Here is a 12272-nt window from a genome sequence, read left to right as displayed (position 1 = left end):
AAACTGTTCCCACAAGGTGGGAAGCATTGCATTGTCCAAGCTGGCCAGGCACTGAAGGGGTTAATGATTTCCCACAGCCCCTGCTGCAAGTGGACAGAGATTAGAAACAGCAAGCAGTTGGTGATCAGAGGCTGCAGGTTCATGTTAACCCCTTTTTACTTTCTTACAATATGTACTTGTGTATGTAATGTGTTATGAGGTGTGTTGCTGTGCTTGTGATCAGGTGTGTTCACATACGTTACATAATGTATAACATGTATGTGTGTATGTTAAATGTGACGTAGTGTGTTGCTATGCTTTTAATCAGGTGTGCTGCAGTGCTTGTGATCAGGTATGCTTCTGATGTGGCATGTTGCTGTGCATGTAATGAGGTGTGCTGCTGTGCATGTGTTTTAATACATATCAGTCAGAAGTGAAGTAAAGCTGGCTCCGTAGCTCCATCTGCGTTTATAGACGCCCCCTATGTGGAGCGCCACCTTTAATGTCTTTATTTTTGTTGCCACTGTGATCCTGGCATCTGATGGGCGATGTCCCCATCTTCCTGATGTTTGTGTATTAAAGCTGCTTCTTCTATGTTTTTTCCATCTATCACCTATATTATTATTTACTACTATAGTATACATGCTCAATAAACACATTCCTGTTTTAATACAATGTATCGTTGTCTGTAGTTTTTTGTTGAAAATGTAGTAATTACACCAAAGTGTTCTGGGCTCATAAGAAAGACAAACATCAAACAGGACAGAGGCACACAGGGATGGAGATGAACCAAGTACAATAAAACTTTCATTGTTAATTACGTTTCATTGCATTGCAGAGGAAGCTCTGAAGATCACTAATAGCGTAATAGGCTGGCATAACTGCTACTTTGCCAAGCTGAATTCCACATGACCTTTCACATCATAGATAGGTTTATGATGTCATCTCTCACCTATACTACTGAGACACAACAGCTTCCTACCACAAGTTTGGCATGACAATATTTTGTCTCCACGGTAACAGGTCAATTGTTATGTCATACCTCTGTGATGTCACACATTCTAAATGAATATATTGAGGAGCAGGACTCCAGAAAGCCACTCTATTGCTGAGAGAGAATAGAGAGCGATATCTTTGGATAAACTCTGTTTTATTCTGAGGTTTTAACTGAGAAAATTCAGCTTGGACCCCAATCCAAGTGTTATCAGTCATCTGTGAACGCGCACCTTCTCATAGGGTATGTCAGGGATTGTTGTTTCATTATATTTTACTCAAATTAACTCATTATACGATTCTTTAAGAAATACAACTTTATTTCCGTTAGAATTACATAAAAATAGCATTACACTAAAAGCATATATCTCATGCATCAAGGTCCAGCATTACTTATGTTCCGTCTAAAGCAATATTTGGACATATCCAACGTATATACTATTGCATAATTGAATAAATACAACATTACTAGGTTTGCTCTTTAATAGCTCCCAGATCTATTATAGACGGAAATGTCTGAATGTAATGTTTAATAAGTAACATTAGTCATTTCCATTTATTGATAGAGCATTTGCTTTCACGAACCCAAGCTTTGTTTTTTCCCATTACGCATTCTCTAGTTTTGTAAATAATAGACCTGTGGAAACCAATTATATCCCCAAACAAAGCTTTTCTTTACAAGGCTGGATCACCTCGTAAGGAAACTCATTAAATAAACGTATACAGAACATTTTTCTTAGTTATTGTGGTTTTCCATAACTTTCTAATATGCCATCATGGTTTTCCAGTTTTGTCGTTCCAGGTAAAACGATGGCTCATTACTACGACTTTTGCCATTCGGATTATGACACCGGAGATGAAGACCGCGACCTTTTTGCGGAAATCCCCGGACGAGATTTTCTGAATTTCAGAAAAGAGACATCAAAGCCAAAACCAAGGTATCCCCAAACTTCTAGGTGTATCAGTAGAGCCCTTTCCTTCAAATGGTGATATAGTGTCCTTGGATTTGGGGCCGGGGTGGAGAATTCTAGGGTCATCGGTATCATTCTGTGGATCCTATTGTGATAATTATAAGATTTCTATACGAATGAGTGAATATGATTTCTACCCCTGTTATAAAAATATTGTATTTTTTATATAATATGTATTTTTTTTAAACATAATTAACTTTATAGCAATCTGAATTGTAAGATGTTTTAATGTTTCTGTTAAACAGCCAGAATAACTGATGCATTTTCCTCTCTTGTTTTTAGGCCAATTGGAATTAATTTAACCAATTGCAGATACGACAGTGGTAAGCATAGTCTTTACTGATCAATTACACGTTTAATAGGTTAAACAATTCAGAAAAATAATGGGCATATAGGAGTTCTGGAACAAGCACAGAAAAAACGATCTTACACGCCTTACATCATATATATATATTTTTTATACGTTTCTTTGCTGTTGGTTGTATTTCAGTGCGTCGGGCTGTCCGGCGTTGTGGAATGAAGGAGGTCGAGGATGAAGATGAATGGGTGGTTTACTGGTCAGACACGTCTACGTCCCTGCAGCGCATCAAGGCCATGGAAAGATATCAGGTTAGAAGCTGCTTTTTGTTTGGGGCTATATTATACATTTGTAGGGTTTCAGGACATTGTACTTGTACTTATGTATTTTTAACCTCGCTTGAGTGACAGTTTTGCACAAACTGCTGCATTTTATCATAAATTCACTAATAATATTAGACATATTAAAGAATCGATCAATTCAAAACAAGGAGCCCTTTTTGTGTCTTTCTATACATTTCTATTTACAGAAAATCAACCACTTTCCTGGAATGAACGCGATCTACAGAAAGGACTTACTGGCCAGGAACATGAACCGCCTGTTAAAGCTGTTCCCCAAGGAATATAACATCTTTCCCCGGACCTGGAGTATGCCAGCCGAGTGAGTTTACAAGCAATGGATATGAGTTATTTTATCTTCCATCTACATAGTGATTTGACGCTTCCTCTTTATAGAGTAACTCCTATACGTTCCTCTATCAGTAGTAAAATATTCATATAAGTCACACGTTATCAGAAAACATAAAAGACTTTCTAAAAAACGAAACTAAGAAAGAAGATTTTCTCTAAGCATCCTATATACTCTTCTGAATACATTTATTTAAACATACATGTTATTAAAGAATATGAAACATTTGCAGCGAATTAGATATTGGGAATATTATTACTAATGGATTGGAGGCAGTTTAAAAATATTTTATTTTTCTCCATTGAGTATCATTCTTTTACAGAGCTTGTTTTTATATAGCTTGTTTTTTATATAGCTGAGCATCTTAGGAGTTGTTACTGATCTGAAACAATGTTTACAAATGCAGATGTTTCTTCAGTACCACTAATGCTAACCTCACCTTCTTTACATCTAAAATCCACTTCTTTCTCCTGCAGTTATGGAGCTTTCCAGGACTACGGCCGCATCAACAAAGGAGAGACCTTCATCTGCAAGCCGGGCACAGGCTCCCAAGGCACAGGAATATTCTTGACCCACAACACGAAGGACATTGAACGCTACGATAAAGTGGTCTGTCAGCAGTATATCGGCAAGGTAATGGGATGTGGACGTCTATGAAATGTTATGCTTAATGATTTACTGAACAGACATCTTAAGAGTCCGTTTAGAATTTGCATGAATGGTTATGTGCTGTATTTGGTAGATATAGAAACATTGTGGCAATGATGGTGATCGGTTACTGCAAACACTTACCTAAAGCGACATAACATTGCAAAAACATTGTATAAATACACTTTTATCAGGAATAACTCACTCTGGAAGTCTATAATCATTTCTTGCACTGTATGAATTCTACTCATTTATATTTGCTTTAATCGCACAGCCATTCCTCATCGATGGATTTAAATTTGATCTGCGGATATATGTCCTTGTCACATCTTGTGACCCCCTGCGTGTTTTTATGTATAAAGAGGGTATCGTACGCTTTGCGACAATAGATTACACCGAACCCAGCCACGCCAACCTGGTGAGTATCTTTAACAGAAACGCCAATATCTCTCGATTGTAAAACAGGCAATGAGAACTGATTACACGACTCAAATCTGGAGAGTTCCCAGAAATGAATCTATGGTAGAATTAAAATAGCAATATTTTCTTTTTTTTTTTTCTAGAAAAATGTCTTTATGCATCTCACAAATTATTCCATCAACAAAAACAACAGAAACTTCATTAGAGATGACATTAAAGGAAGTAAAAGGTATGTAATTTGAACCATCAGTAATAGTATTTCTTTGTTTATTTATTTCTGTTTTTCTGATCATTTTTTTGTGTTTTCATTTTTTTTTATTTCTTCAACAGGAAAATTTCAACTCTTAACAGCTGGCTGGAAAATCATGGCTACGATACCGTAAAGCTCTGGGGAGATATTGAGGATGTGGTCATCAAGACCCTGATTTCTGCCCATCCTATCCTGAAGCACAATTATCGGACTTGCTTCCCAAACCATCTTGCTGGTAGCGCATGCTTCGAGGTCCTTGGATTCGACATCATCCTGGATAAAAATTTGAAGCCATGGCTACTAGAGGTAACAGTAATCATTTTCATTTGGCTTGTGTACTAAAGACCAGCAATAAACCCGTATTAATTATATATAATATATCACCCATATTTACAAAATGTTCTCCTGCATAAGAAATTGTCTGTCTGCTCAGAGTGTGCCATGAAGCTGACGTGAATACATGGCATGATGCTTATAATACACGCAGTACATAAGGAAGCAGATATTGAAGATTTTGGTATTACTTCCAGCTTTATGCTGTAATGAGCGACTGTCCTTGGAAAGAACCTCCTCATCTCCCATTTATATTTCTTAACAGTCCTTCTTTTCCATAATTACACCCGATTATAGCCAATAGTTAGCTTCAATCTCATCATTTGTTTCCGTGTTTGTGCAGGTAAATCACTCCCCAAGCTTTAGAACAGATTCATGTTTAGATCAAGAGGTCAAGGATGCGCTCCTGGAAGACACCCTAAATTTAATCAACCTTCGTGCCTCCAACGAAGCAAAAGTCACTGAGGAAGATAGACGTCAAAGAGCGAAAGAACGTTTATTCCGGTGCACCCTCCCTAAGGAAGCGAGGTTAGTTTAAAGTCATTCTTTTTCACATTTCAGAAGAAGCAGCAGAAGTTACTTATGTGAACATTGTATGTATATTTACTATACGGTATATGTTCATATATACATATATGTGCTTCTTTACAAAATGTACGTGCTCGTTGTTTTTTTAACATGTTTAATATATACCTACATATAAAACTATATATAAAGCAGGTCACAACTCATGAAAGGTGTATGGAAAGGTTATGTTTGGAAGAATATTTCTAATCATTCTATAATATTTCTGCACGTGGCTGTTAGATGAAACAGATAGATTTTATGTGTTAGATGCTATGTATTTATATGTGTTTTGTAAATCTAGATTCAAGCGGTTGGAAGACAACCAGGCTGCTTGTATGGAGCAGGCTGAAAAATATGAAGACAGCCATCTGGGAGGCTACCGCCGTATCTACCCCAGTGACGGAACGGAGCGGTATGAAAAGTTCTTCCAACAGTGCAGCTCTTTGTTTCAGGAAACTGCTGCTTCAAAGGCAAGAAAGGATTGTGCTAGGTGAGTTTCTCAGTACATATGCAGCGGGTACACACATGTAATCAACCTTTACCAACACCTAGCCTTGTGTTTTGGCTAGGTCATATAGGCCTAGGATGGCAGGTCGAGGCAATACAGAACTCTGATCTCTCCACCCAGCCTTTTAATGCCATGAAGAACTGTGCCAAGGTGGCACGGCCTCATAGTATGCTGGGGATAGAATCATGGCGGAGGCAGCTGGAGGTGCCGCGCCACGTCAGGCCTAGAACGTTGCTCCCCATAAGTACACTAATGCTAAAATCTCAAGGGAAGGCAGTATCAGAATCCTAATTGATGGGGAGAAAGTATTTTCTTATTTGGTCAAGGAATCATTTACAAATGTCCTCTCACTTAGAGTTCTTTAAAGCCAGTATTCTTGACCCATTGTTTTATGTTCTGAGACCTTCTATTGCTTCTGTTTGCATTATAACAATGTAATATCAGCACAAACACAGTGCATGACTTCTTAACATTATAAGTTCAGCAGTTTTTAAGATAACTTTAGTAAACATTTCTCAACTTTAGATCGCGCTCCTTAAAACATGAGAGGTTTTGTCTGAGGTCATAGCGATCATGAAGGGCCCCGGAAATATGAGAACTCTACAAACGTTTTAGAATTCTATTCATTATTCTATATATTTGGGCTAATTTATTCATTTCTGTCAGCATTTGTATCATAATGATCTTGGTTTTCCTTAATTGCAGGCAGCAGTTGGAGGAGCTGCGTCTGAAGGAAGAGCAAAAGGGCATTCTGATTGGGAAAAATCCAGAGACTAAGGACAGTATCCCTATCCCAGGGGCATTAGCAGTTGAAAAGTCCGTCGCACGTAAACTAACAAAGAGGCCTCCAACGTGTCCTCCTAATTCCATTAAGAGGATGGAAAAAAAGGTATGATCCATGGGCAGTTAAGCAGATCCAGTTAATAGTTCACAGTGAAAGGTGTATTCATTATTATTATTGTTTTATATAGCGCCATTATATGCCTTTCAGCTTACTCACTTCACTCTGTACTATGAAGGGCTTCTGCCATGTGAAATAATGCAGCCCTGTGTATTGCAAAGTCAAATCTATGAGATACCCGAAGAGATCTTCCGACATGAAATATGCATTATACAGGGCTACACCGGGCTTTCTGCAGGTGAAGCTCATTGGGATTTCCCCTTCATTAATGGATATATCAGTGTAGAGGTGAAGGGATGTAGTAAATAGTACAAGGTCTTTATTTTGCATGCAACAAGCAAGCCAAGTATGTGCCAATTATCTGTATATTTGCAGGTTGAAGATGTGGGATGTAGCTTTATGAGGACGCTGTTCCACACTTGGCTTCCTTAACCATTTGCGCATCTATTTGTGGCTGTTTGATGTTGTTGATCACTTAGGGTTGCAGGCTTCTCTTCAGCTGATTATGATAGTGATAGTCATTTGGTCTTATAGTATTGGCAGAAATGTTGCTGTTTTCTATGTACAAAAACATGAAGTGATAGAGACGGTATGGTTAAATATTCTGTGGACAAAACTCCAAATTCTTCTGTTGTGTCCACTTATGTCAAGAGATGAGTAGTCTTTTGGATCTCCATATAGTATATGTCAGTAAAGATTCTAGTGAATGATAACTCACATCTTGTTGTTTTCTCACAGGCACAATGTACCCCCCCACTGGTAGTGCGCCAGAAAGCAGAAAGCGTATCTATTGTTCCTTTACCTAAACTGAGGAACACAACATCACACGCCAATGCTCAAGCCGCTGCCAGCCGTCAATCCTATAGGGGTTTTCCTAGACTCTTGCAGTCAGGAGGAGGAGGCTCTCTATCACCCCAGTATTCTGCGCAGAGACATGCACAGCAGAGACCCGTAACATCGTATGGGGTGAAAAATGTGCGGGCAACTGCTGCTATCAGTGAGCCAGTTAAACCACCAACGCGTGACAGCCAGAGGAGCCTCTCCAGTAACAAAAACACAGCTGAACACAGTAAGAACATATATGTATACAATTTGGGATTAATATCTATAACTGACATGCTTGATGACCCAATCTCCAGAAAAAGACTGGAGACTAAAGCTAAACCCTTTTTAGGTTCCCCTGAGCCAAACAATCTATTTCATCGGCAATGTGTCCTCAGGGCAATCTAGGCTAACTTAAATAACCGTCCTCAAGATTCCTCTTCCTTTCTATATCAAAAGGCAAAATGGATGCATGCATTAACTGCGATTCTCATCTTTTCAAAATAATCCAAACACTGAATAACTGCGATAAAGCTCAGCTCTTTACTGAAATGCCAACCATGGACCTGTACTTGTAGATGTGTATTCACTAAACTAGAAACTAGTTTAGTGTATTCACTAAATCTAGAAACATTTCATCCCTCTAACTTCCCTGTACATTATGAACAGTCGTTCCTATATAAGACCTTATAGAATTTTGTAAAATAATTTGTCTTATTTCTAAGGTAAGAATGACGACACCTCTTGTGATGTTAATATTTGTCACAGCATCCACTTAAACATTTTAAAGATAATATCCAGGAAGATGTGTTTTTTCTTTTAAAAATGTAATGGATAACAATAACATTTCATGATCCGGCTAAACCCCTATACCATTTATTGTCTGTTTACAAAGTTTTCTACTTAATAAATATACAACATATTGTAATTCTTTCTACATGTTTATATACCGTAATCCAGAATATGGCTTGGTTTTCGGTACAGTCTACATGTGTGTGCTACAAATTTTTATTCTAAGATATTTCTTCCCCTCAGGAGGTACAAGATGCAAGAAACCATCTGGTGTTTCTTCTGGCTCTCTTAAGAACAGTCCCCATGGTGGAAGATGTCCTGACGCACCTCGAAGCGCTTCCCCCCCTGTTCCTAGCGGAAATCGCTCCTTAGTTGCTGCGTCACCTACTGCTCCAATTACCCGACGCACATCTTAAAACAACAGACTGCGGGTGTCACAAACGTGAGAAAAATGGTAATTCAATCGTTTATTGGAATCTTGGTCATAGTACATGCAGGAGCATGAAAATAACTGATTCTTTATACATGTTTTAGGAGAAAGACCTTGGTATGAGCCACCACAACACCTTCAGGAAGTACAACTTCAGCAGTAAAATGTTAGTACGAGAATTATGAGGGTCTTACACTATATAAATGTAACAGAAAATATATAATAGCTGCACTAAAAATCAACATCTCTAGAAGGGGCTTAAAAGCCGTGCCAGGCCTAGAACGTTGCTCCCCATAAGTGCACTAATGCTAAAACCCCAAGGGAAGGCAGTATCAGAATCCTTATTGATGGGGAGAAAGTATTTTCTTATTTGGTCAAGGAATCATTTTCAAATGTCCTCTCACTTAGAGTACTTTAAAGCCAGTATTCGTGACACATTGTTTTATGTTCTGAAACCTTCTATTACCCGCCGTCATATTTAGTGTATTGGGTATTCGGTTTGAACAATGAAAACGCAACTCGTCTTCTTTTCATGTTCTCCCGAATATGAATGCACAAGTCTAGTTAAAAGTGTAGTCTACCTGTGTCTGCTATGGATTTTTATTTTTCCCCTCAGGACGTACAAGATGCAGGAAACCATCTGCTGTTTCTTCTGGCTCTCTTTAGAACAGCCCCCATGGTGGAAGATGTCCTGACGCACCTCAAAACGGTTTCCTCCTTGTTCTTAGCCGAAATCTTCTGCGCCACCTACTGCTCCAATTACCCGACGCACATCTCGGCCAAACCAACAGAGTGCGGGTGTCACAAACAGAAACTGGTAATTCAATCATTTATTGGAATCCTGGTCATTGTACAATGCAGCAGCATGAAAATAACCGATTCTTTGTACATGTTATAAAAATTGTGTTTCTGTTTTAGGAGAAAGACCTTGGTATGAGCCAACAACCACCAGAACACCTTCGGGAAGCATAATTTGGAAGCAGTAGTAAAATGTTAGTACGGAAATTATGGACTGAATAAATATAACAGAAAATATATAATAGCTGCATTGGAAACCAACATCTCTAGAGGGGGCTTAAAAAACACCTGCCTAACCTATTGATATTTATATGATACATTATGCTAATTCTTCGTCATAGCCAGATAGTTTAGGATTTTTTCTTTATACATCAACACTTATATTATATGCTGCATCAAAATTGAATTCCTAACAAGTTATTTAACTTTATCCACTACAGGGGAAACATACTTGACTGCCAGTCCCATCATGATGAAGCAAAGAAGACTCCATGCATACGTGAATGAAGTTGTGACACTTTGAATCTTGTTATACTGTTATACATCTTATACAGTGAATCGTTAGCATGCATGCATATAAATACCAGTTTCTGTAAATAAATAGCTTCATACATGACCATGTTTATGTATAATCTCTGTCATCACATATACTCACTCATGTTTAAATAATTGTTTCTGCTGGCAAGGACATTATATAAACTGAAAGAGCATGCGCAGTGCCCTGTAGAGGTCCAAATGCATGCCACCACCTTTACTGTGAGGTACAGGACATCTGTTCTAAAAATTAGGAAAATATGTAAAACCTGTTTTAACTGATCACAATAAACTTGTTTTAGGCATGCACATATTAAGACTTCACACAGGGACTTAACTAGAAAACACAGGGCCCTAGTGCGATAAATTGCCTCGTCCCCCCCAAACTCAACAGCTAGTCTGTGCCATCATTGCCCCCACACAACTGGTCTTAGCCTTCTTTGCCCCTTGCCCCCTTCTAACACACAACATATGTAAACACACCTACACAAATGATGTACACTTACTCACTAACACACACTCTATCTCACCTCACTTACACAATAACATATCCATAATCACACACACAATTACACATTCATGCTCACATACACACACACACACACACAAGAACATATCGATGTTCACACACACACAAGTACACATCGATGTTCACACACACAAGCATACATCCATGCTCACACACAAGTACACATGCATGCTCAAACACACACAAGTAAACATCTAATACAGGCTTTAGTCCTATGTCTTAGTATTGTCTAAATGTGTTTGTTTATGTTTTATTATAATATGATAAAGATAAATATTAAAAAAAAGAAGAAATCACAGGGCTCTTGTGCGGAAACCCCCCCAGGGCTCCTCCCAAAAACCCAGGGCCCCCCAAACATTCTGACTGTGTTATCAGTGCCCCCACCTTGCCAGTGCTGACCAACAGCTTGTCTGTGCCATTTTCTTCCCCAAACAGCCTGTCATGTCTGCAAACAGCTTGTCTCTGACTTCTTTGCCACCAAGCAACCTGTCTGTGACATATTTGTCTCCAAAAAGCCTTCTTGTGCCCCTGCCCAAACCCTTACATACACACATCAATGTTTACACGCAAACACATACACATCCATGCTCACGTAAATGTATTCATATACATTCATGTTACACACATTTCACATACATACAATAAATCATACATCCTTCCTTATCCTTACAGTCAATAGCTCACTCTCTCTCGCATCCTCTCACCAGCAGCATTTTCTCAGGTGTTCGCACACACTTTACGAGCAGTCTTGATTCTACCCTTGGGGCATATACCCGGACCCCGCTGTGTTCCTGTCTCCCCATGCCCGATCAAAATTGTTCACAAGGGGCAAGTCTAGCCTTTTTTTAATAATTTTGGACCTGCTGGAAAAGTGGTCACAGGGGAGAGGCACCCCCATTTGTAACGCCACTGATTTCAATTTATTATATTTTATTTCAACTCTCCCTGGAACCTAACCGAATGAAACCATAAAGACTGTCAGCTTCCCTAAATGAAGAAGAGAATTTTCCCTCCAGCTCTTTATTTATTTGTCTATTTAAATATTTATTCCATATTTATTGATCCAGCAGAACTTTACCTTGTGCTTTTTTATTATGTATTTATTGACTTAGCAGAATTTTACCTCTGTGATAATGGCAAATAATCTCAAAAAGCACAACGTAGAACATGGAAAAGATAAGAAAATGACACTTTTTTCTCCTCAAAATTCCAAAAAATGTTTATTCCCCAGGCCAGAGCCTAAATGCGCCAAGTGAAACAGACCTTGATATAAATACAACACATCCTAGAAGCCCTACAACTTCAGAGGGCTTAATTACATACATGGAAATGCAAAAATGTTTGGATGCACAACTAATTTAAATAAAAGTCAAATTAAAAAATCACTTTCAAGATATCAAGCAAGATCTTCACTCCATGAATGAAAGGCTAACTAAATCTGAATTGATTATTGAAAATTTGGAATTTGAAAACAAAAAAGCCCATAATAACATAAAAGATCTAAATGTTTGTTTTGAGCTTTCTATTGCCCCGTGATGACATGTTTGGGCCTTGCCACGTGGTTTTCGCCTGCTACATCTTGGCGTAGAGACTACCTCTTCCTTTTTCGCCACCTATACTACCTTCTATGCCTGCGAGTGCCCGGGGTTGCCGGCCATGTGCTCCTCTCTCTGGCCCCCTCGGTTGTCATGTCCCTTACCTGAGCTGGCCAGTCCTTCGTGACTTCACCACCATGGATGTCTTCGGAACCGGGCTGTTTTGATTTGGATTTGGATTTTGGTTTATATGTTATGGTGTCCTACTGTATTGTGT

At 38.7% G+C, this 12272-nt stretch overlaps 1 protein-coding gene across 1 annotated transcript; it reads left to right on the top strand.

Moving 5' to 3' along the window:
* The first annotated feature begins 2232 nt into the window (after positions 1–2232).
* On the top strand, positions 2233–9571 carry LOC149299962 (tubulin polyglutamylase TTLL13-like). Its single transcript, XM_089485472.1, has 14 exons — positions 2233–2266; positions 2434–2552; positions 2771–2901; positions 3405–3561; positions 3851–3994; positions 4140–4225; positions 4327–4552; positions 4923–5107; positions 5448–5636; positions 6360–6543; positions 7294–7624; positions 8704–8758; positions 9266–9416; positions 9518–9571. Exons 2-14 carry the CDS (start codon positions 2460–2462, stop codon positions 9569–9571), a joined length of 1986 nt encoding a protein of 661 aa, XP_089341598.1. The 5' UTR covers positions 2233–2266; positions 2434–2459.
* Positions 9572–12272: the final 2701 nt, after the last annotated feature.

The sequence above is a fragment of the Sceloporus occidentalis genome, unplaced genomic scaffold, assembly GCF_023333645.1.
Source record: "Sceloporus occidentalis isolate IW3139 unplaced genomic scaffold, rSceOcc1.0.p SCAF_26, whole genome shotgun sequence".
Lineage (NCBI taxonomy): Eukaryota > Metazoa > Chordata > Lepidosauria > Squamata > Phrynosomatidae > Sceloporus > Sceloporus occidentalis.
The sequence above is the reverse complement of the archived record's forward strand: the minus strand, read 5'-3'. Positions and strand labels throughout refer to the sequence as shown.

What these genes read in the sequence shown, in the direction of transcription:
- LOC149299962 (XM_089485472.1), top strand. Translation starts at nt 2,460, where the DNA reads ATGAAGGAGGTCGAGGATGAAGATGAATGGGTGGTTTACTGGTCAGAC. An exon ending in AGGCCATGGAAAGATATCAG is followed by an intron (nt 2,553 to 2,770) that starts GTTAGAAGCTGC and finishes TTCTATTTACAG; the next exon opens with AAAATCAACCACTTTCCTGG. An exon ending in TTAAGAGGATGGAAAAAAAG is followed by an intron (nt 6,544 to 7,293) that starts GTATGATCCATG and finishes GTTTTCTCACAG; the next exon opens with GCACAATGTACCCCCCCACT.